The sequence below is a fragment of the Protopterus annectens genome, chromosome 11.part0, assembly GCF_019279795.1.
Source record: "Protopterus annectens isolate FY-2018-M chromosome 11.part0, PAN1.0, whole genome shotgun sequence".
NCBI lineage: Eukaryota > Metazoa > Chordata > Ceratodontiformes > Protopteridae > Protopterus > Protopterus annectens.
Window position 1 is genome coordinate 1,556,016,532 of NC_056745.1, and position 26,076 is coordinate 1,556,042,607.

Sequence of the window (26,076 nt, forward strand, 5' to 3'; positions counted from 1 at the left end):
TGTAACACGATGAACATAGTACAGTTTTGTACCTACCATAAATGTAGATGTTCGAGTGTAAACACTGCTGCAGTCCAGGTTACCCTCCCTCCTTCCCCTCTTACTTTCTGGTTCTTACCTAGGGCATCTACCCTTTATTACCTATGGGGAGTATTTGCTGGTAACTAAAAATGGTTGTTTGCTTTCATTTATGTATTTTTTACTAACAATTTGAATTGCCTACCTAATTGGGGGCACCTGACATCTGGGGCAAGAAAAGCTGAAGAAAATGGTGTCTGCTGTATCTTTTATACCCCTGTCGCACTGACGTCAGGGAGGAGGCGACAGCAACCGACGCCGGACCAAGACTTTGGAAGTCTGGCTGACTGCAGGATCGCCTGACGGCAGAATAACCCAAGTGTGATGACTGCAGCAGTGTTTACACTCGAACATCTACATTTATGGTAGGTACAAAACTGTACTTTATGGTGAGTACATAACTTGTAATTAAGAAAAAGAAAAATGACATGAGATGTAAAGGTGATAAAAGAAATGATGAAATGTGGGAACTTCAAGCTGGGAAAAGTAGAGTATGGGCATACAAAAGGGGAATTTTTTAAACTGAGAGAGATTATGTATTCAAGTGAAGTAAAGGAAGTGACAGGTGGGGTAGTAATAGAATTTTCAGATAACAGAGCAATACTGTCCGTGTTTGGTGATTAATTAATTCATAAAAGAAGATACAGTTATAAAAACTGTTAATGCGATGCGAGTTAAAAGAAGGAAATAAAGGGAAGGGAGACTACAAAAGGAACATACAACAGTGAGGGAGAATTTTATAAAAGTTGGACAAAATGGTGCACAATATGTCAACACTGTGGTATAGAGGGATAAAGCCCTAACTATGGCCCGGGCAACCCAAGTTCAATTAGAATCTTGGACATCTGTGGTGATGGCAGGGAGAGATGGGCCTGCACTTTCCAAGTGGGTGGGCATTCACGATGGTGTTCCATGAGGGCAGAGCGCATCCCCCAATAAAAGGAGTAGGCCTCGGATGAGGTTTGTGAACACGGGAGGGGACAGAGAATGGGCAGGTCATAAAGAAACAAAAACTCCCCTCACAGAAGTAGTTGTCCAGATCCCCCTGGATGCCCTTAAGTTCCACTGACTCTAGCCCTAAATGGAGAAAGTCTGGGGGGTTAGCCAGGTGGCTGCTAGACCCCAGTAATGGATGTGGGCCTGTAGATAAAGAGCAGAAGAATGATGCAGGGGAAGAGGAAGAAAAAGTTTTAAAAAAATTTGCAGTATGAAAACATGGTGAAAGATTTTGAGAAATGAATGAAATAAGGAAGTAATACAGTAAGCAAAATAGAAAATTGTATGAGAAAAATAAAGAAAAAAATGGCAATGGTGTATAGATCGAAATATTTTTAAGGGAAAACAAGAAGTTTTTCCTCTTTTGTGAAGCTAAATGGATTTGTTATGTGAGAATGGGTTGGTAACATGTATATAAAATGAATTATGGAAATAGTAAAATATTTTTAGAAAAAATGGTTAAGTAACATTTGAAAGGGGAAGGTAGAAAGTAAAGAAAATTTTGGGTAGAGCAAATATAAATTAGAAGAAGCTAGACTTGAATAAAAAGAATTAGAATAGGTTGTAAAAGAAGGGAAGGAGGAATCAACACCAGGCTTGGAATGGTATGGATATTATAAGGGGATGTAAATGTGATGTAAGGGGGAAGTAAATAGTAGAAATACTAAACAGTTGGTTACTGGAAGAGATAGAAGATAAGATATGTGCTAGGGTGGTTAAATGTGTGTGGAAGAAAGATGACAAAAAATAATGTAGATGCCAGTAACACTGGGGAGTGCTGATTATAAAACCTTCATGAAAGTATTGCAAAAAAGCATGGAGACTGTTTTGGAAGAAGTATTATGGAAATGGATATATGGAGGAAAGGAAAAATAAGTAAAGGACATGTCAAAATAATATCTCTTACTACTTGTATTACTACTAAGGGAAAATAAAGATGTAAGGTTGGTTGTGTGTGAGCATTTCACTCTAACTCATTAGACAAAGTGAGATATTTTAGGGAAATATGAGATAGAGAGGTGTTATGAAATGTTTTAGATGAAGGTTATGGTGAATGGTTGGTTAGGAAAGAAAACCAGTGTTGAAAAAGAACCAAACTGAAAGTAGACCGAAGGGGGGTAATACTGTGCCATTAAAAAGCCTTTAACAGATCCACATTAAAACCATTCAGAGTAGAAAAGAATAAAACGTTGGGCACTTTAGTCACTACACTGGACTTCATCAGAATCTTCTTTCAGCTGCTCCCGTTAGGGGTCGTTACAGCAGATCAACTGTTTCCATTTCTTCCTGTCCTCTGCATCTTGCTGTGTCACACCAACCACCTGCATGTCCTCTCTCACCACATTCATAAACCTTATCGTAGGCCTTCCTCTTTTCCTGTTACCTGGCAGTTTTATCCTTAGCATCTTTTTTCCAATATACTCTGCATCCCTCCTCAGCACATGTCCAAACCAATGTAATCTTGCCTCTCTGGCTTTGTCTCCAAACCTTCCAACCTGGGCTGACCCTCTAATATACTTATTCCTAATCCTGTCCATCCTCGTCACACCCAGTGCAAATGTTAACATCTTCAACTCTGCCACGTCAAGCTCTGACTCCTGCCTTTTTGTCAATGCCACTGTCTCCAACCCATATAACATAGCTGGTCTCACTACCCTCTTGTAGACCTTCCCTTTCACTCTTACTGGTACTCGTCTGTCACAAATCACTCCTGACACTCTTCTCCACCCACTCCATCCTGCCTGTACTCTCTTCTTCACCTGTCTTCCACACTCACCATTACTCTGAACTGTTAATCCTAAGTACTTAAACTCATCCACCTTTGCCACCTCTACTCCCTGCAGCCTCACCATTCCTCTATCCTCCCTCTCATTCACGCACACATATTCTGTCTTAGTCCTGCTTACCTTCATTCCTCTTCTCTCTAGAGCATATCTCCACCTCTCCAGGGTCTCCTCCACCTGTTCCCTACTCTCACTACAGATCACAATGTCATCTGCAAACATCATAGTCCATGGGGACTCCTGTCATGAAGTGCAGTGGATTAACAAGGAGGAAGTAAGGATAGCTATGAAGAGGATGAAGAACGGAAAGGCTGTTTGTCCAGATGACATACCTGTGGAAGCATGGAGGTGTGTCGGTGAAATGGCAGTGGAGTTTTTAACTAGATTGTTTAATGAAATCTTGGAAAGGGAGAGGATGCCTGAGGAATGGAGAAAAAGTGTTTTGGTACCAATTTTTAAGAATAAGAGTGATGTGCAGAGCTGTAGTAACTACGGAGGGATTAAACTGATCAGTCACAGCATGAAGTTATGGGAAAGAGTAGTGGAAGCTAGGTTAAGAAGGGAGGTGATGATTAGTGATCAGCAGTATGGTTTCATGCCAGGAAAGCGCACTATAGATGCAATGTTTGCTCTGAGAGTGTTGATGGAGAAGTACAGAGTGGGTCAGAAGGAGTTGCATTGTGTCTTTGTGGAGTTAGAGAAAGCATATGACAGGGTGCCTAGAGAGGAGTTGTGGTATTGTATGAGGAAGTCGGGAATGTCAGAGAAGTATGTAAGAGTGGTACAGGATATGTACGAGGGTAGTGTGACAGCGGTGAGGTCTGTGGTGGGAGTGACGGATGCGTTTAAGGTGGAGGTGGGATTACATCAAGGATCAGCTCTGAGCCCTTTCTTATTTGCAATGATGATGGACAGGTTGACAGACAAGGTCAGACTGGACTTCATCAGAATAAAGGCAGTTAAATCACTCTGATACTTATACAAGTCGTCATTTTAGCCATCCTATTGGGTAACAAATCAGTAAGCTATTTCAGTTAATTTGTTCTTATCCTTTCTCCTTTTCCAGAAAAAAAATTATATATAGATTTGTACTGATGTATTTGTTAAGAATTGTCCAATATTGTCTTCCTCCAGCTGTATAAAATTCCTTAGTATTGTATTTGTTGAACTTAAACTATGTATGTTTCTCCTTATTGTAAAACTAATGTTATTACTCTGTGTCATCTAAATTTAACATGGAGTTTTTCTCCCTGAGCCTACACTGAAAATGTGTTTCTGACCCAGTTGACTTTCCCGGTCAACAAATGTAAATAAAAAGGCAATTGAAGTTGTAAAAGCCATACGAAGGAGACTCTTAAATGACCTATGCCCAGACAGTACAAAACATAAAACAATGTGTATGTAATGATTTAAAAACATTTAAATACATGATGTAACTAAGAAATAAAAAAATGTGTGCAACAAAAAGTATCACTCCATAAGACTAATCCTGTTCCCAACGTTTTACACATTAGAATGATTAGGCAATACAGCATAGATATAAGGAAGACTTAAGGCACAAAGCAGACCCTATAGAAACCATGTCCTTAAAATGAGACTGTACTAATGGTATGGTTTGAATTGCCACCTAAGCTCCTCCCATTCTAGCATGTCTTTCCATGGGCTTCCCCAGGCAGTATTCTCATTGCTGTCCAGAATGTAGAATTTGAAATAGTGGACATTATCTTTAATATGTCTGTACAAGATGTTCAAATTTTCCCTCCTAATATATAAATATTACTGATAAAAAAGAAACAAAAACCTCTTGAAAATAAAAACAGAAGCTCCAAAAGCCATGAGTGTAGAACTGAAACGACTTTAATTCACAAATCCAGAAAAAAGCGTTTTCGCTCCTGTAACAACAGAAGCTTCTTCAGCATATGCAAAACAACTGTTCAAATGATTTAAAAACCTTCATTAGTGACAAGATGTTGATGTCACTCGTGGCTTTTGGAGCTTCTGTTTTTATCATATAAATATTGGTATATTCTCATTTTTAAAGATTTTTCCATTTTTCCTACATGAAAACCTTGGCAGGATTGACACTGGGCCAGATACACAACCCTAGAACTGTAGCAATAATACTTGTACTTTAAAAGACTTTACCATAATTTGCTGTGTCAACCCCTCCAAAATGTACCTGCACTGGTTGGATGGGCCACATTTCTTTCATTTGCCCATGTTCTTGTCTCAAGCTGACTCTCTCAAAATGTTAAAGCAAGTGTCTTTTCTATATACAGATAAGGGAGAAGGACCTAAAATATCAAATTGCCCCCCTCCAATATTAAACACCTTGCAAGTTTTCTGAATCGCAACATTGATGTCTTTAACATCCAGGTTGTAGGTCAGGATTGTACAATACCCATCCTTGTTGTTGCGGATAGTCACTAATGGGACCCAAACTCCCTCTCCCTAAAATGGGAGCAAACACTGATTGCTCTCATTTAAAAATTACTTCCTCTATGATACCTTGAACAAAAATGGAAGGATACCCCTGTCTCATGAACATTGATTTTAACTTTAAAGTTTCCTATAAGAAAACTTCATGTTGCGAAATCATATGTTTGAGTCTCGCCATTTGACTATAGCTCTTTTTTGATATACTGGATGCCAACTTTTAAAATGCAGTAATGAATATGAATATGCTGGCTTCCTGTAAATGGTGGACTTGAACCTCTGCTGAGATATATTTTTGGAGATGGTGACGTCTAAATAGAGTCAAAAGAGGTACTTTTACTAAAATTCAAAAATGAAGTTGTGGTGTTCAAATAACAAAAGCATTCCTCAAGATACTCCATGCTACTCTTCCAAAAAATATCTTCAAGGTAACACCCATATAAAGAGCAATGTTCAAAGAAAGGGGAGGTCAAAACACATCTAAATTTCTACTCGGCCATGACCAGATTGGCAAATGTTGGCATGCATACAGCCCCCATAGGCACACCTGTGCTTTGCTTTAAAGAGTTGTCCTTCAGAATGAATAAAATTATTCTTAAGCACAACTTCCATCAGGTCAGTGTACAATTTTATTCTAGAATGGTCCAAAGTACAACTCCTACACAAAGTTGTAGAACCATTCAAGTCTGGTGTTGTGCATATAACTTGATAACAGGTTGACAGCATCAGAGGTAGCAAAGTAATGCCCTCATTATACAAATCTTTGAATACTAAGTCCCAGGAGTAGTTGTTGAGATAAGGGACATCTCCACAACACCCTTTAAATGATAATCAATATACTGGGCTAGAGTGAAAGTTTTAGAAAATTTGGCTCAACAATAAGACAAAGAGAATTTGCCAGAATTTATACAATATTGGGAGGAAAATTTTGAACAATTCCTTGTACAGACATAAAGACAATATCCATTATTTCAAGCCTTATGGTTTTTACAACTTCAATTGCCTTTTAATTAACTGAATTAGATTACTGACTTGTTACCCAATGGCACTTGCACAAATATCTGAGTGATTTAATTGCCTTTTATACATTGTAATAAGTCCTGTTTAGTGATGAAAGCGCTCACTGTTTTTATACTTTTCTACTCTGAATGATTTTAATGATCTATTAAAGGCTTTTTAATGGCGTAGTATTACCCCAATTCGTCTATTTTCAGTTTGGTTCTTAGTTTAGTTCTGTATTTTACATCGGTTACAATATTGAAAAAGGTATGAAACAGGGTTATCTTATCGGTATATGTTTGTACTAGTAATGATTGAAATAATACAAACATATTGGTGAAATGAGAGAAGCAGGAGGGGAAACTGAGAAAGATGCAAAACCCGTCTTTCATATGCAGGTAATTTAGTTGTAACAAAAATGTGGTATGGATGAAGGAAACTGTGGAAGGGAGGGGGTAAGTAAAGCTAGGTTAAGGTTAAATAGGTCAAAAAGTAAAGGGTTTGATGAAATATATTAGGAGCAAGGTTTAATGAAAATGGAAAAGAGAACAAAGGAGAGATTCTGAATGAAATAAAGTTTGTTACTTGCTGGATAACTTACTAATGATCCTTTAAAAAGAATGTATATTTAAGTACATATATACTGGGAAAGTTGGGGCATTTGGGTAGTTTACATGTTTCATGGGAAAAATAAAGGAATTGTAGAGTTTTAGTTTTATTTTGGGATCAAGACAATACAGTTAGACACGGAGTTGTAATTAAAAAGGGTTTACATTAAAAATCCAATTGTATATTTTGACATCACTTCACCTTTTTGGGTATTAAATGTATGAAGGCAAAAGAAAGTAGTTTGATAGGGAAATACTGTATGTGAAACATGGAGATATGGGAAAAAATGAGAAGGGAAACAAGATATAAGAAGACAAGGAGGAGATGGGGAAAATGTGATGAGATGAAGTTATGTAAAATATAATGGAGAACTGTTTAAAAAATCCATGGAAAGATCATAAGGATGAGGTTAGAAAAGTAAAAAATAGAAGGTTAAGGTTTGGAGATTTTTGTGAGGCTATAGAGATTTTTTGTAAAGATTACTATTGGCTACTTTGTATAAAAAGATAATAAATGTAAATCATTTAAGGGAAGAAAATGTAATGATTATAAATAAGAAATGAAGCATTATTGTTTGGATTGAAAAGAATGAAGTTTTTTCTTTTTTGAAAAAAATTCAAAATTAGTACAAGTGAGAAGGTATTCGAAATATAAACAGAGATGTAATATTGTATGGAAAACATGAAAAATAAATGGCAAGTTGACAAATGAGATACTAATGTTAATAGTATAGGTGTTGTGAAAAAGGTGATGAATTGTATAAAAGTAGGAATGGTTGAGATGCGTTGGCTGAAATAAAAAGATGGTTGTGGAGAAAAGGCTAGAGGGATAGAATGAAAGATGGTAAAGTTTGGGAAATTGAAGGTGTGAAATACTGAAAGTATTGTAAATGTAAATATTGTAGAAATGTAGATACAATGTAAGTGATGTGATGTATTACGATGCATATAAATAAATAAACCCCTACGTTTGATAAATGCTTTGTGATCTTTTACATCCACCTGGGCTATCATCAGCTCAGGCATGTGGAACATCAGTTTAAAGCCTCATACAAAGTACACCACACTCAGGAGTGCAGCACCACTCTTAGTCTACACTGCAGTGTCAGTCCTGGAAATTAATTCAACTGCCTGGTATAGGAATAGAACCCAAAACCTTCTGATCTGGTTACAGAAATCCAGTTTGACCTGGACTAGGACCTTCATGTAAAAACTGAATAGGTGTATGCACTGTGAGCAGTCAGGATTCAGTGATGCGCTCTTGTAGTTGGAGGGCTGACTGGGGGGGGGGGGGTGGATAGGATTGAGCATCTACGAGAGACTTCTTCAAGGACAGGGCAAGACCTAAGGATATAATTACTCTGTTGACTGTTACAAGGAGACTGAGCTGAACAGCAGTGAACATTAGTAGTAAGGTGTAGAGAGCATAGAGTATGCCCTGATGTTCACTGGAGAGAGCTGTATAAATAGAAAATAGGGAGCAGGAAGTTGACTGCTCCTCTTTGGACAGGGGATCATTAGCACGAACACCAGGCATGAATTTCCACTTCCCCAGACAGTGCTTGAGGCTGGCTTTGCAAGTAGTCCTGGAGGTAGTTGCCTGATATACAGAAGGAATGTATCCCAAAAGTGGGGAAGGTGTTTAGTAAGAACCCTGCTCTGCTGGTAGGTGCTGCTGACCTTATAGCAAAGGTTTTGGTCTGTGGATTGGACGAATTGTTAGACTGCTTATTCTGCAGAGGTAGAGAAGGCCAAAATGTGCAGGGTCTTTCTTTGCATGAAATGCTAAGTAAAAGTCACTTGTCGTGTACCCATGTAAGAATGAACAAAGGTAAAGGGATTTTAGCCTGTCAGGGTAGCTTAAGTGACTCACACCAGTGTTTTTGTTAGTTAGGAGCCCTTGTAACTTTACATGGTTTACAGTGTGTTTAGGTTGGTACTTTCCAAATGGGGTGTTATAATCTATGATGGGTGTAATAAGGGAGGAGAGTACATGGATGAGGGCATCCTTTGACTTACATAAGTTGTCCTGACAGATCTGCTTTGTGAAGCAGAAGGATGTTTAACCACAACATGCATGATACTCAAAAGAGAATCAGTTTTCTGTGTTGGAACCCAAGATGTCCTATTGTCATGTTGCAGTATTCTCACATGTGGGATCCTCCGCCTCAGGCAACCTGAACATCTGGTTCATATACAAAAGCTTAGCCTGGCTGCTGTAAGGTGCATGGGAAGTCGCACACATGGATCTTAAACCGTGGGCCATAAATGTGATGTTCGCACGCAGAGACCTCAGAACTTCTCTGCCGCAGTCGAACATCATATCGCTCGTTCAGCTCCGTGCAAGTGACTCCTAAAAAGATTAGTACCCCATTGGGGAATCCTTTTTTACCTTTTCTGCTAAGCTTAGATTGCTGTTTAGCTTTTTTATCTAGCTCATTCTGGTCATATCATCTAGGAAGGGAAAATGTAATTGCGGTCGACAAATTCTACAGAAAGACAGCCATGACCTCTGCTTGTTTTGCTTAGGGCCATCCCACGACTGCAAAGCTTGTTCAATCTGCCAGTCATTTGTTCCTAAAACACTGTGTAGCTGTCTGACAGCCCTTAAGCTTTTTGTTGAAAACTAACGTCTGAAACGCCTTGCCCTTGATATCGAACCTGAACTGGCCATCCTGGTAGAACTGCCAAAAAACAAGGCCGAGGTAGCTAGGCCAGATACTGTGCCTCTGAGTACGGACATCTCGCCAGCTTCCAGTCTAGGGGCTGAGGAATGTCAGATAGGTCCGGTGACTTTGGTGGGTACCGTTTTGGAAGTCACCCTTGTTTCATCAGCCTGCATATTCGTGGAGGTACCAGCAACATCCGTTTCTGTTGTTGGGGGTAACCAGGTTCGCCCAAACGGCTAGTGTTACCATCTCTTACCAAGGAAGGCACGTCTACTCCTAGGCCGACGCTGGACATTAGGCCTTCGCCTACTCAACCAGGACCAAAGAAGACTCCTCTGAAAAGGAAGCAGAAGTCAAAGCATCACCCCCCCCCCCCCCCCCCCAGCAGAAGATTTGCCTGACTGGCAGGCGTTTTCACAGTCCTTTTTTCAGGACTTTATGGCCATGAGGCCTACTGGTTCTCAAACTCCTGCCCTTCCAACCTTGAGCCCCAGGCCTGCTTCTGCTGGTCCTATGCCATTTCCACATAAACATGAGGAAGATTCTTTCTTCTCCTATGCCTCACAGATAGCCTCCCTCTTGGAATACTGCTCCTGGGATGAGGATTCCTTGGAAGGGGACTCCCCACCTGAGAACATAACCTTTGGGGAAACCATTTCCAAAATAAGGGAATATTTTAAATGGGATTCTATTAAAATGACAGAAGTACAGAAGAGGCATTGCAAGCATCTGCAGATAGACTCTCCCTCTGCTATCCCTCCTGTTATACCAGCATACTTAGACGCCTTTGCCTCTGCTTCCAACACTCCAGAATCTCAGCCACCGGCCCCAAAAAGACCAGACAAGTTCTGCAAAGTTCCTGATGACTTTAAATTCCTCATTAAATCACCTATGGCTGACCCAGCTGTGATTGCTGTCTCGACAGACAAACAATCTAGGCAACTTCCCACTTCTCCCCTATTGCCATCAGATAAAGATAGTAAAGTGATGGACAGATTTTGAAAGAAGATTTACACATCTTCAACCCTGGCCTTTAGAGGCTTTAGCTACCAAAATCGTATAGTCAAGTACGCCTTAGACCTAGTCTTCTAGGCCACAAATCTGCTGTTCATGCCAGATTCTCCCACCAAACCTCAAGTTGCCTCTAAACTGTCTTTAGCTGCTCAAGTTGCCAGACATTCCATTAAATGCAGCTACGATGATGCAGAAGCATCAGCCAGGTCAGCTGCATCTGCTTTAGCTCTGCGTAGGTACTCCTGGCTCAGGCTACAGCCCTTGCCAGATGATTTCAAAAACAAAATAATGGATGCCCCTCTTGACAATATGTTCCCTTTTGGGAAGCAGTCAGCAGATCTGTTTAAAATCTGCAAGAGAAAAGCAAGGAGCTGCAGGATCTCGAGTATCTTTGTCTCCCCAGTACCTAAATTGCATAGAAACTACCCCACCAAACCAAGTTTTGTCAGGAAGGCCTCTGCATCCTCTACCTCCAAGCCAAGGAAAGGTGTCAAGAAACCTCCATCCTCCAGGACTAGCTCTTCTCACAGTATTCCAAGACAGCCCTTTTCTGACAGGCCTAACAGTGCATGACTGTCTAAACAGCCATCTCCTTCTCTCCCTTTCTGCGTGTCTCTCACTGTTTTCCCATGTGGCAACAAATCACCTCAGACAACTGGGTTCTTTCAGTTGTGGAAAAGGGTATCTCATGACCTGGCAGGAAAAACCTTCTCCAAAAGATATCCCCCTCCCTCCAAAAGCCAGATCCATTTCTTAGTTCGTCATTCAGGATTTGGCCCTAGAAGGAGCAATAGAGGGGGTCCCCCAGTACAAGAAGCTCAATGCTTCTATTCCAGGCTCTTTCTAGTCCCAGAAAAGATGGCCCATGGAGACCCATCCTGGACCTGTCGCTTATAAATCCCTTTCTGCATGTACTCACTTTTCTACATGCTATATCCCTTCAAACCCTTCCACTCTCAAGACTCAGTGGCTTTATGGCCACTTTAGACTTGAAGGTGGCATATCTTCACATCCCTGTCCACCCAGATTTTCACAAATTCCTGCATTTTGTTGTGCCATATCTTCACATCCCTATCCACCCGGATTTTCACAAATTCCTGCATTTTGCTGTGCCATCCTCGCACTATCAGTTTACTGCCTTGCCCTTTGGTTTATCTACAGCACCAAGGGTATTTACAATAGTAGCCTTCTGCAGAACAAAAGGCATACATATCTTCCCTTACTTGGACGACCTCCTCATCCAGGCAAAGAAAGCAAGTATCTTACAAAGACACCTCCAATTCACCGTTTCCCTGCTAGGAAGCCTGGGCTTCACAGTCAACCTACTAAAGTCCTCCCTGACTCCTTCCCAAGAGCAAATTTTCTCGGGGTGCAGAATACGCATGGATCTGATGAAGGCCTTCCTCCCACCAGAAGCTGTCTGTTCCCTGGCTTATTTCAGGATCTACTCCGAATGAGCTGCATTTCAGCCAGGGAGTTCCTTCACCTACTGGGTCTGATGGCAGCCACTCTTCCCATATTGCCCATTGCCAGATTACACATGAGGAAGTTCCACTGGTATTTGAAGAATGTTTGGTCCCAGCTCGTCCATCTACTAGACTTTCAGGTGCATTTCTTTACCTGTCTAAAGAAAGAATTAAGGTGGATTCACCAAATCCACCTGAATCCAGGATTCCCATTACAACCTGTCACGGCAGTTCAACAGATGTACACAGATGCAGCAGATCTGGGATGGAGGGCACTATGAATGGATTCCAGGTGTAGGGCAAATGGGAGCCCTGCCTTTGGAGAAAACACATTAACATCAGGGAAATGACAGCTCTTCTCCTAGCCCTGAAGCTTTTCTTTCCCCTCTTACATCCAAGTCCTCTTCAAATCTTCACAGACAACACCACAGTACTGTGGTACATCAACAAGCAGGACCAGGTCTTACTCTGCAGACTTGGCCGTACAAGCATGGGAGCCAACTACTCAATCCAGCGTAACACTACAGGCAGTGTACATCCCATCACAGAACAACAATCTGGCAGATGTCCTCAGCAGATCATTGTCTGAAAATCACAAATGTATGTTACACAGAGATGTTTTCCTGGACATAGTCCACTAGTGGAGTACACAACAGATCTGTTTGCCTCCCCTCAGAACAGACTACAATTGTTCTGCTCAAGGTCCCCCTCCTGACAAGCTTGGAGAGTGGACACCTTCTCAATTTCCTGGAAGGGGATGTTCCTGTATGCATTTCCCCCTTCCCCCCTAATACAGAAGGTCCTGCTGAAAATTCAGCAGGACAAGCCAAAAATCTTGCTGGTGACCCCCTATTAGCCAAGTCAGTATTGTTTCCCCTTCTTTTGTCACTAGCCAAGGGCAGTCACCACAATTTGCCTCACAAGGTGGACCTCCTAACACAACAGAAGGGATCTCTCATCCACTCACACTTGCAAACTCCTCAGCCTTACCCTGTGGGCAATAAACGTTTGATCCCTTTTAGACACCTTTACAGAGAGGGCGTGCTATGTCCTGCAGGAAGCTAGGAAATCTACTACTAGGAGATCCTATTTATCCAAATGGAAAAAGTTCTCCAATTGGTGTCTTCAAAGGCAACTAGACCCCTTTCAGGCAGATATACCTCTAGTTTTGTCCTGTTTGTGTGAGCTTGTGAACTTTTATATTTTTCAGTGAAAGTCCATTTGTCAGCTATCTCAGCCTGTTCATCCCAGAGGTGAAGCTTTCTCAAGGGGTTCCTTCACATCAGATCACCAAGAAAACCCATCCCTCCTCCTAGGGACTTTAATTTTCATTCTGGCGAAATTTACTACTACTCCTTTTGAACCTGCAGCTTCAGCCACATTAAAAATGTGTAGCTGGAAAACTGTTTTGCTTGTAGCCCTAACTTCGGCCAGAAGAGTTGCAGTTACAAACACTCACGACTATTCCACCTTACCTAATTTTTCATAAGGATAGGGTGTCTCCTCGTACTAACCTCTCCTTCATGCCTAAAGTGGTCAATGAGCTTTCCCTTAACTGCTTTATTCATTTACCCACCTTTTTCCTTCACCACAGATTGACAGTGAGAGAGTGCTCCATTCCCTGGATGTTCACAGGCAACTTGGGTTCTGTCTGGATAAGACCAAGGACACAAAGTCCAACCAGCTCTTTGTATTCTTTCACCCTAGGGCTCTGGGGAAAGCTGTATCCAGACAGACTATATCTTCAATGATCTCCAAAACTATAGCCTTTTGCTACTCCTTCCATGGAAGACAATTACTCCACACAGTGAAAGCCCACTCTACCATGGTTGTGGCCTCTTCAGGGGCTTTCCTTAAAGGCTTAGATACAGCCACCATCCTAGAGGCAGTTACGTGGTCCTCCATCCACACTTTCACTAAACACTGCAAATTGGATTGCATCTCTAGAGCTAGGGCAGGATTTTCTAAAGCCCTCCTACATGGATTCTTGATGACTGCATCATCTTCCTCCACCCATATCACTGGTTGAGCTTTGGTACTCTCCTGCATGTGCGAATACTGCAACATGAGAATAGAAGGACATAGAATAGTTGTGTAAAATCTTATCATAACCATAGATGTCCTTCTCTTCCATGTTGCAGTATTTCTACCCCTCCCTCTTATCCCCTATAGGACCTTTTCCCTTATCTGGATGGCATCTTTTCAGCTGACCTTAGACTGTTGTTTGACTGGCTGTTCAGTTCTGAGGTCTGTGTGTGTGTGCAGATGTCACATTTATGGCCCATGGTTTATGGTCCCTGCGTGTGATGTTCCACGCACCTTACAGCAGCCAGGCTAAGCTTTTGTATATGAGCCGGATATTCGGGTCGCCTGAGGCGGGGGATCCCACATGTGAGAATACTGCTGCATGGAAGAGAAGGACATCTATGGTTATGGTAAGATTTTACACAACTGTTCATTTCTAGTGAACTTCTCTTTTGTAGTGGCACTACTGATGTGGTAACATGAGGGGCAAGGACTTTGTCAAAGGTAACTGTGCTGTACTTTAGGTATTTAGGGTGAACCCATGGTTAATGCATCAGGCATTGCTTTAATCCAGATCTTACTTGGGAATGGGTCTCATGATGGCAATTAACAGTTGCAATTAATTCTAGAGAGATTGCCTTAGCAAGATACCACCATGATCCCTCAGGCCAACCAAGGTGCATCCAAGGTGATTGCTAAGGCCACAGTCCTCACAGTAGGAAGTTCCTGCTGTCAGGTGGCAGTGTCTGACCCAGTAGAAGGATGCATTGGCTGAGGTGGAAGCAGATCATAAGGGCAATACTAATTGGCTATTACGAAGGCTGTGAGGCAGACATGGTAAGGGCAGAACGAGTTGTACAGTGGAAGTTTGTCGCATGTATTAAGAAAAGACGTGATCTGTTGTCAGTCTTCATTTGTTCTTAGCTGTTGGGTATCTGTTCTGATCCTCAGAACCAGTCCGGCCATTATACAGTTCGCGCCAGCCAAAAATCTCTCAAGCTACTAGTCTATCCACAATGCCCCTCTCCCATTTACCTCAGATCTTGTTTGCCTCTCTTATAGCAAGACGTGTCAGCCAACTGTCATCTCACAGCTAAGTAAATTTTAAAATATATCGGTCTTTCTTCCCTTTGTTTTCACGAAACTTTAATTTTCTTCATATTTCTATCCACCTTATCCTCTGAGTGTGTGTTTCCATACCTGTTGGTGTTTTCCTACCATCTCTGGTAGTCTAGTCTTTCCTCTCTCTTTCTCTTTACCATTTTGGTAGTTCTTTCTACCATCATTGGTAGAACTTCCTTCTTTTCCTTTCTTTGATTGTGAGTGTGGTGTGTTTGTTGTCTTCTCTGCTGCTTGTCAACATGGCAGAAAAGTCTAAGAACATGACTGGTTTTAAAGAGTGCCAGGACTGCGTCCAAAAAATGCCTAACTCTGACAGGCATTCGGCTTGCGTGTATTGTCTAGGGGCTCCTCATTTAGATATTGAGTGTACTGTCTGCCAGGCCTTCAGTCCTAGGGCCTTGGTAGAATGACAAAATAAGCTTATTCTTAAAGGGCTTCTTAAGTCTCCATTTGAAGGAGCTTTATCCAAGGCCAACAAGTGTCCTAAGGCCTCTGGTTCCAAAAGCAGTTCCTCTGTGCCAACTTCTCCATTGGCACCAAGATCAAGACCTTTCAGTCATCAAAATCAGTGTCCTCAGTGATGGACTCTTCAGGGGAGTCTAGGTGTTTTCTCGTACGTGTTTTCTTCCGAGGAGGCTCCTGAGTGGGAATGTCTGAGGAGGTCTGGGAAGAAGGGTGGTCCTCAGTCGGGGGATATCTTGCAACCTTGGAGCTTGCTGTCCAGGCGCGGAGGTTGGTGGAAGTTCTATGCATCATCATCAATCTTCGCCTTAAGGTCCTAGAACTTTTTGCCATATTTTACTAGGCTCCAGAGGGATCTGATCAAGGAACTACCAGACACCCTATCAGGAGCTGTATCTGATAAGGTCCAAGAAAAAGTGTCCTCTCTGTTAGCTACCCTGGAGTCTATTTCCAACCCATCCATGAGGCTCATTTCACATGCAGCCGAAGGGATGACCGGGTCAGCTGGTTCAGACATTGGTATTAGAAGACATGCCTGGACGCCCTGTGTGAGTTTGCGGAGCCATTCAATTCTTCCTTCATCCTTTTGACAGATCTTTGTTCGGCCCCAGAGTTAAAGAAACTCTAGTCAGGTGTAAGAAGGATGGGATGACCCTATCTGATGTGGGCATATGTTTTTCCTCCCCCCAACAATCCTGTGCTAGGAATCGGTGAAGTGGGAAGAATTGGTTCAAAAAGTCCCAAGGGCTTTTCCAAGATGCACATGGTGAGAGCTTCCCTCAGGACAGAGGGGGGAGCTTTAATGGAAGATGAAAACCCTGAGACAGAGGTGGCCTACAGAATCAGGGTTCCAGAGACTTTCTCTGGCTAGCCCTTCCTGCGCTTCTGAAAGGGGGTCCAATTGCTTACTTCTGAAAGTGGTCGGGGGAAGATTTGCTCTACATGCAAAAGCCTTGTGAGAGATGTCCACAGATTGGGTGCAGAGAATTATTACCAGAGGTTATTCTGTCCCCTTTACCCTTTATCCCAGACGAACAAGTCTCCCTGATGTTCCACTCAGAGAGACCAAGCAGCCTTAGAAATTCAAAAGCTGCTACAAAAGAGTCATCCAAGAAGTCCCACCAGTCCATATAGGATCCAGATTTTACTCAAGATTCTTTAGTGCCAAAAAAGGGGACTGGAGACCTGTACTCGATCTCAGCATTCTAAACAAATTTGTTCAAGTCCAAATTCCAGATGATCATGATTCAGTCTATTCTTCCCCATTTTGAGGAAAACAATTGGATGTGCTGTACAGACATTTGAGAAGTGTGCTACCACATAAAATTGGACAAACGTTCCAGAATGTTTCTGTGCTTTTGGCTGGGAGCCAGTCATTTTCAATCCAGAATGCTGCCCTTTGGTCTCACCCACAGCTCTCAGGGTGTGCACCAAATGTATGGCAGCAGTGACAGCTCACTTGAGACTGCATGGATTCAGTGCGTTTCCATATCTAGATGACTGGTTCATCACCAATCCCACCAGGCATCTACTTCTTCTAACAAAATAATTAATTTTGCACTTGTTCCTAAGCTTGGGAGTCACAGTCAAAATATCAACTAAGCCCCTCTTGAAATTTAGAAATTCATAGGAGCTCGTCTGATCACCATCTCTGGAGTAGCCTCTCTTCCCCAGCACAGATTGCACAAGGTAAAATCCCAGATACATCCCATTCTTTGCAAAAACAAAGTTCCAGCGCTTCTGGTCCTTCAAGCGTTGAGTCCATGGCAGCAACCATCACTCTAGTTCCATTAGCAAGGTTCCACATGCCACAAACAGCAAAAAGGTAAACAAACCAATGAATCCAAAAAGATGGCTCACACCAGTTGCAGGCAAACGTCCTGCAGTTGCAGGGTCTGATGAAGTTCCTGTATTGGTTTAAACTTGGGATGAAAGCGCTTACAAGCTTTCAATGCTGTTTTGAATAAAACGTTTAACTGCAACTGGTGTGAGCCATCTTTTTGAGGTTCCACATGCGCCTACTACAGTGGTTTTTAGCTTCACAATAGTGTATTCTAACCCATCCAGTGAACTACCCCATATTAATCACCAGCTGCTGCAAAAAAGACCTGTCCTAGTGGATGGAATCCAAGGAAATCCTGTTAGGCCTTCCCTTTGTTCCCCCCCTCAACCCAGGGCCATAGTAACCATGGATGCGTCCCAGATTTTTTTTTTTTTGGGGGGGGGGGGCATTATCTAATAACAGTCCAAGGCCCTTGGTCTCTGATAGAGGCCAACCTGCATAACAGTGTCCTGGAGTCGAGGTCAGTACTTCTAGTGTTGCATGCCTTTCAGTCTGTCCTCCTTCTCAAGACCATTGAGATCCAATCAGACAACAAGTCTGTGGTCTAGAACATCAACAAACAAGAGAGAACAAAGTCCTACCCCCTGTGTCGAGAGGCCCTGAGAGTGTGGCAATGGGGTATTTCCTCCCAACTGCTTTCTGATGACAATTCACATCCCAAGGAGTTCAAATGTGATAGCAGACGAACTAAGCAGATGCATTCTACTGCCTCATGAGTGGTCTCTCAATCTGGAGATAGCAAGGAAGTTTTTCGTTGCTGTGGCTAGCCTTGCTGCAACCTTTTTGCATCACCCCCAGATGATAAGTGTAAAAGCTACTTTGCCCTGATCCTCCCTCAGAGGCAGTCACCGAGGGACACTGTTCTCCTCAATTGGCCGACAGGTTTCCTCTTTGCCCCCCCCCCCCTTCCCTCTAATCCCAATTTTTCTCAAGAAAGCAGCCAAGTTGAGAAGCAAAGTGATCCTCATTGCAATGTATTGGCATCTACAAATTTGGTTCCCCTTCCTGTGGCCTTGTCTAGTTCACTGTCTATGGATTCTGGACCCAGTTCCAGACTTGCTGTCACACCCTCAGGGACTGGTGCACCCCAACCTTCACAACCTCAAGCTGACAGCTTGGTTCCTTCAATTTCTCTAGTTGGCAAGCATAAAGATATACCTATTCCAGTGCAGGAAAGTCTGCTGGCTTCCCATAGATCATCCACCAGACAACTGCACCTTAGTAAGTGGAAGAAGTTTTTCAGTCTGGGTGTATGATAACTATCTTGATCCTTTACTCTGGTGGAGAAGGTTCTAGAATTTCTAACTATTCTTTTTGATCAAGGGGCCTTCGCATCCACAGTCCAGTTAGCTGCCATTTCTAATTTCCATAATGGTTTCGGGGATCTTTCTCTAATTTCTCATAGACTATATGTAAAGTGTTCCTCAAAGGAACTCTGCGCTTAAAGCTTCCACTTAAAGACACTCTACCACCATGGAATTTGACCTTTGTTCTCAAGTCTTTGGTGCTTTCCCCTTTTGAGTCAGCAGCAACGTGACCTAAAGTTTCTTTCATGGAAAAAAACTTTTCCTCCTAGCTGTAACTTCAGCAAGACGAGTTTCTGAGATTTAGGCCTTGTGCTCAAATCCCCTTACTTAATTTTTCAACAGATAGAGTTTCACTCGGGGACCAATCCATCCTTTCGTCCAAATGTAGTCTTGAGTCCAACATTAATCAAACCATAGACTTTCCTGTTTTCTTCCCCAGTTTTTCCAACAAAGACGAGTACCGTCTACATTTGCTGGATGTTCCAACAGTTCCATTTCTATCTCAACAGATCTAAAGAATTTAGAAATCAGAACAGTTGCTTGTTTCCTTCTCTGGCACCTTGTCAAAATGGCTAAGAGATTGTATTACTTTACATGTACAATAAAAAGAACTTCAAATTACCTACTGCAGTGAGAGACCATTCCACCAGGTCAATGGCCACTTTAGCTATTTTCCATTCCAAGGCTTCCATGAATGAAATATGAGCAGCAGCAACATGGGCTACTCCACATACCTTTATCATTCATTACAAATTAGATCTGGTCTCCAGGGTAAGAGCTTCTTTTGGTTCTGTGGTGCTCAGGAGTTTGCTTCCATAGGGCCACCCAGGATGTAAAGTAGCTGGAGACTCTGTCCCAACAGTCAAGAATAGATGGAGATTGACAACATCAGATTAAGAAGTTATGTCTTACCATAACGTTCCATCTGTGTTGTCGATCTGCATCTGTTCTTCGCATCCCACCCTCCTTCCCCCCTCCTGTGAATTCCTGGAGGAGTGAACTCTTGTCCTGGGTACATTGTTAAGGTTCACCTTGAACATGGCTTCTTCGTATGGGTTCATGGTTCTTCTGGCTTTCTGCAAGTCTGCAAACTCGATCTGAGGTAAGTGGGAGATGGGCATTGTGGGTAGACTAGTAGCTCGAGAGATTTTTGGCTGTTGCGAGCTTTATAATGGCTCCAAACTGACACCCAACAGTCGAGTAGATGAAGGTCAACAGCACAGATGGAACATTATGGTTAGACAGAACTTCTTTTTTCCTTTAAGAAAACTTGCATTATACAGGCTGCAGAATGTGCACTGATTGGGCGTTTATAGTGGAGACCTCAACTGGAGGAGAAACTGGCCAAGACCACAGTTGTAGGGGTAGTGAGGGTCACCAGAGAAACATTAGTGAACCTAAAGTATGGCAAACAGAGGTTTATTTTAAAGTACTTCATATAGATAAGGTGTTTGCATACCGTTTCTTGTATTTAAACATTAGAACATTTTAATGTCTGTCTTTGATCGATATACATTTTTACAGATTCATTTGAGCCCAACTTTCTGCTAAGGAATAAAATGGAAAGTCTGTCATGGTAGTAGACTGTCTTGGCATACTCAGAAACTCTCACTTCCTGACTGTTGAACTTGGAAAGATGTGCACTCTGTGAACTGTTTTTGACTGACGAGAACTTCATTGAAAAGCTTTTAGTGCCGAGTAAAGGAATTTCATTAGTTGATGCATGTGTGATATCAGAAAGCCAAGATGGATTTTATTTCAGAATGTGGTTGGAAGTCAGACACTGGCACAGATTGTTCATTGAACTTTAAATTGTGCTATGTAGCTTGTATCCATTGCGTTTTTAGACATGTCAAAAGAGATTGTATAAACCAGACTTCTCCTTTTCTTCCCTGTATAGGTACGAGCTAAAGCCACTGACTTAATAACCAATGCAGTAGTGCACTACAGAGATGATCTGGACCTTCAGAACCTAATAGATTATGGGCAGAAAGAGGTACAGTACATTCAGCATAGGTTTGTGTGTGCTTTTGCCTTTTTGCTGATATTACATAAAAAATATGACTTGCATTGCAAATATTCAAATTTTTTTTGATCTGTGGAACAAAGCCTTCAGTAGATACCCATTGCATGGTTTTAAATTATTTGGTGCCTTATGACAACAAGTATGCATGAAGGTTGTAAATTGCTATCATTTCATTCATTCCTTTATTTTCTTGCTATTTGCTTTAGCCTTTTCAGGATCACAGTGGATCCAGAGACTATCCTAGCAGACATTGGATGTAAGGCAGAGACCAGTCCTGGATGTAAATAAAATCCCCTTGCAGGATGCATACAAGCCAGTGGGAAATTTAGAGGATTATCAATTCAATTATCAGTGTGTCTTTATGCCATGGAAGGAAACTGGAAACTTGAGCAGAAAATGATGTGGACATGGCAATGTGCAGACACTACACAAGTCACCCCTGCCAGGAGTCAAACCACAGAAGTAATTGTTCTGAGGCAACTACTGTAACCAATGCACTACTTTCTTTCTTATTCTGGTCCTGGAAAATGTCTGCCTTTCTCTCTGGACCAACTAGAGCTGTAATAGGCAAAGGAGTCCTTGGTCAACTTGAATACGGGCACTTCATCATAGCTGCAACCTCTAATTTAAAAAAAAAAAAAAAAAACTCATCCACTGTGCACTCCATTGAAAACAAAATCCGATCCATTTCCAATTACTCCCCTCAGTAACATCACTGCAGTACCCTTTCAAAGGCCAAATGGTTACCATTTTCCTACAGAGTTGAGCTCTCACCGTAGGGTTTCTTGTTTTGAAACTACTTCAGCCAGGTGCCTTTCCACCTCTTGCAGAAAACTCCATAATAAAATCCACCCCATACGAATCTCTGCAAACTCTCCCAATTAACTGTCACTCTAGACGCACCAAACTAAACTGCACAGTACCGACCATTCCTTCTGCATTCTTGCATTCAAACTCTTACGATCCCTTCTCCTTGAAGAAGTCTCCTCTTTCCTCACCTCTAGAGTTCAACTCAAGACACCTTCTTCCAAAATCTGACTGAAAGTGCTTTTCCACTGGACACGCAACCTGACTCCCTCCTCACCTGCATCACTTCTGCTTTGATTCTGTCATACTTGCTACTAAAATTAATTTGCATTTGTTTTTTTACTTTGCTAATATTTACATATTGTATGAATTGCCTATGGGATTTATTTACCTTCTGTGATTACTGTGTTTGTGAATTTGTTCCATTTTTCAGGTCCAAAGATAAGAAGCTTCTTACCATCTCCAAAGCTTCTAAAATACCGGGACAGAGCCTGTCCTCTCACTGCATAGCCAAAGCAAAGAATGCACTCCTACCATTGACCAGAAGTTTTCCAGAACTAGCAGCTTTCAAAAAATTCCCTAAAGCAGCATCTTAACTCTTTGCTGTGGTCATGCTGTACTCCTGGTTAATTCTGTTATTTATTTTCTAGCAAATACTGTATAGTTTGAGGAAAATTCAAAATAATCACAATGCTGCAGTCACAGAGCAGCTCCCATAGTGGAACCTTTTCCTGTTCTCTTTATCCAAGAAAAATGCTACTTCTGAGCTTATCCCGCAAATCAGCTAGATTTCACATCTTTGTAGTCAGAATGCAACTCAAATCTTTGCTAACTGACTCAAGTGCTTTTGAAATTCCAAGAAAAAAAGAGCTGTGAGTTGGAATAAAAAAGAGCTGTGAGTTAGAATAAAAGTAAAACAAACAAAAGACAAGAAACAGACAAGTATACAAAATATTATTTATTTTATTTTACTTTTGTGTACTGGGTAATGTCCAACTGGGCCAGGGTCCCGTTTTCAGCTGACACCCAGGGAGAAAAGCTCCAAGAGAAAGAAAAAATATATGTAGATAGCATACAGTTGAATAAAATTTTTACATGATACAATAATGAATGGGTAAAAGGTTCTCCCGTTCGATTCTCGGCTGGAGTGCGGGGAGTGCCTTTTCTGTGGAGTCTGCATGTCCTCCCCGCGTTTGGGTGGGCGTTCGAAAGACATGGGTAAATGGTCATGCCTTCGTTGAAGGTTGGAAGTCGAGCTGGCACCACTGCATTCGTGAAAATCTACTGCCAATCATTAGCGGACCGGAGTTCCGCTGTGGCAACCCCTAACCGGGAAAAGCTGAAAGACAAACAACATCAATAATGAATGGGTAAGACAGAAGTTGAAATTAAACACACTACACTATAGGAGTGTACGCAGTAGCAAAAGCATACATTACAGTATTCATATGAAATAGGCATATACAGAAATTACAGAAGTTTTTAGCTTTGTTTTAACAAGTGTAAGTAGATCAGAAATTATCCCACCACCTTTGGTGTAGTAGATGTAACAGCAGCAGGTACACACACAGCCTAGTCAACATGAATAGGAAGACACAGAATGAAAAATTATTGATTTTATAGTTTTAACATGGCGATTAGATTAAAAAAATGACATGCTTAACTTGAACAATAGGTAGTGGGAGTAACAGGAGAAATAGGCTTTGGTTTATATAAGGAATTTGGCCTCCCTAGAGAAAAAAGAAAGGAGCCGTGACAGGTAATGTGAGGTTGGTGTAGGTTGGGAGGTAAAAATTAACCAGGAAATGTGCATGAGCATAGCCAGTGATTGGTAAAGTGTTCTTTCAGAAGTAGCTTAAATTTGTGACTATTTGTGGTGCTGTGGATGTGTTGGGGTATACACTTCCAGGTTTTAGACACTTTATAAGGAGACACCATACTCCATAGTTGTTGCTGAATTTAGTTACCTTTAGAAGAAATTTATTGGAGGATTTTAGAGACCTGTGGATCATATTTGTTTGAACTAGGTCTTTGAGAGCAGAGCAGTTGTTAGTTGGTTCAGTGATAATCGGTTGGGTAATTCAAGCCAGATGAGTTGATGAAGTGCAGTACAGTGATGTGATCTATGAGGTTGATTTGTGGCAAACTTGGCTATTTTTTGTAGCAGGAAGTTTGTTTTGCTTAGTTTGGTAAAGATGTGGGAAGAGTTATATGAGGGGTGGATAGTAGTTGAGATCTGGCTGTGGTTTGTCTGGAGTTGTTGGTAAGGAGTGGTTTGGTCTTATAGAGTGAGCCAAGTTTAATGTATACTTTTTTGATGGTTAGTGCAATGTGTTTGTTGAGTTTTGTTTGTTCTACTGGTTTGATTTTAGTATTGTTGGAAGAGTAGATAATGAGGGGGAATGGTTATTTTGGGGCTTGGTATTGGAAAAACATTAGTTTTGTTTTGTTTGGGTTAACTACAAGTTGGTGGTCTGTGAGATGGTTTTCAGTGTCATGGAGGGATTTTTTGATTTTTTTTTTTGTTGTAGTTCTAGAAGTGTGGGGGCAGAGCAGATAGGGGAGGAATTGTCAGCATATTGAATGATGGAGGCTAGTTGAGTGGCTGTGCTAAGGTTGTTGGTAAATATGATGAAGTGTGGGGGCAGAGCAGATAGGGGAGGAATTGTCAGCATATTGAATGATGGAGGCTAGTTGAGTGGCTGTGCTAAGGTTGTTTGTAAATATGATGAAGTGTGGGGGCAGAGCAGATAGGGGAGGAATTGTCAGCATATTGAATGATGGAGGCTAGTTGAGTGGCTGTGCTAAGGTTGTTTGTAAATATGATGAAGTGTGGGGGCAGAGCAGATAGGGGAGGAATTGTCAGCATATTGAATGATGGAGGCTAGTTGAGTGGCTGTGCTAAGGTTGTTGGTAAATATGATGAAAAGTTAGAGGTCCAAGGATGGAGCCTTTGGGTACTCCATAGAGATAAGTAGGAGGGGGAGAGATTATTTTCCCATTTGACAGATTGTTGCCTGTCAGAAAGATAGCTGTGAAAAAACAAGAGAGAGGTGTGGCTGAGGTTGTAAGTTGTTAGTATGTTAATGAGTTTTTGGTGTGATACTGTACTGAATGCTTTTGACATGTCAAGGAAAATAGATGAGATGAATTGGCCTTAATTTTTCAGGAGGTTTATAGTATTTGTGAAACTTATTAGAGCCATATTGGTGCTGTGCTTGGGTTGGAAACCATGTTGGGATTTTGATAAGAGGTTATTTTTAAGTAAATAGTCAAGGAGTTGTTTATTGATGCATTTGCCAAGAATTTTGGTTGGGGGGGATAGCAAAGAGCCGCCTTTGTGAAGGGGGGGGGTTGATATGTTATATTTTCCAGAGCTTAAGTACGTATTGTTAAGAAATAGTGGTTGATTAGTATTGAGATATTGGATGTTAGTTTCAGAAATTCGCTAGAGACCTGATCAGCGGCAGGAGATGAGGGTTTTAAATTGGACAGAAGTTTTTTTATATACATTTAGTTTGTATGGGTTTAAATGAGAATGAAGTATGGCTAGAAACTGGTGGGTTTGGGACAGTTAGAGAGTTTGTATTATTGTTTGAGGGATGTTAAGGATTGGATGAAATGCAGGTTGAATTGCAGTGCTATACTGTCAGTTGTGTTTGTGGTGGTGGGTGCTGGGGTGGAAGAACTCACTGGTATACTTAACCAAAATTTGTTAGGGTTGTTCTGATATTTGTATTGGGATGTGTGGTAGTATGAATTTTTGTTGTTTATTTGTATTTTAGTTTGGTTTCTTGGTTGGCAATACAGAATGAGGTTGTCTTTGTTTTGGTTTTTTGGTATAGTGACCAGGCCATATCCCTTTGAGTATTAGCATGGTATCTTTGGTTAGCCAAGGTAATTACTTTTGGCATGAATTTTCCTTATGGGAACTAAGATGTTCTTCGTGTTTCACTGTTGCAGTCATTACATTTGGGTAATCCTGCTGGCAAGTTGCCCTAAGCCGGCCTGAATTCCAAAGTCTTGGGTCCTGCGTCGGTTGCTGTCACCCCTTCCCTGACGTCAGGTTGTCAAGGGTATAAAAGAAGCAGCCGACGCCATTTTCTTCAGTCTTTCTTGCCGCACAGTGCCCGAAGCAGAAGCAGTTCGCAAGTACCGGTCAGCCGACTCCTGAGAGTTTTGTGTTCGAATTTCAGATCCGAAGTCTTCAATAAAGCTTTTCTTGCTCCAGACCGATGTCAGAAAAAGTAAATAATTGTATTTCTTGTGGAAAGCAAATACCTCATAAGGACTTTCATTCTTACTGTATTCCTTGCCTAGGCCCTGATCACAACGTTTCTGGTTGTCGGTTTTGTGCTAGATTTAACCAGCACACTATTAAGCGTCGGTATGATTTTGCTTTAAACTATTTTGGACGCCAGTTTAATTATCCAG

The 26,076-nt window shown here is 41.6% G+C and overlaps 1 protein-coding gene across 1 annotated transcript in view; it reads left to right on the forward strand.

The window, feature by feature from the left end:
* TSPAN33 (tetraspanin 33) overlaps window positions 1-26,076 on the forward strand; it is a 792,963-nt gene that overhangs the window by 454,674 nt on the left and 312,213 nt on the right. Inside the window, exon 5 of the mRNA XM_044088828.1 lies at window positions 20,710-20,805. Within this exon, the coding sequence (XP_043944763.1) occupies window positions 20,710-20,805 (96 nt within the window). The remainder of the gene's footprint in view (window positions 1-20,709; window positions 20,806-26,076) is intronic.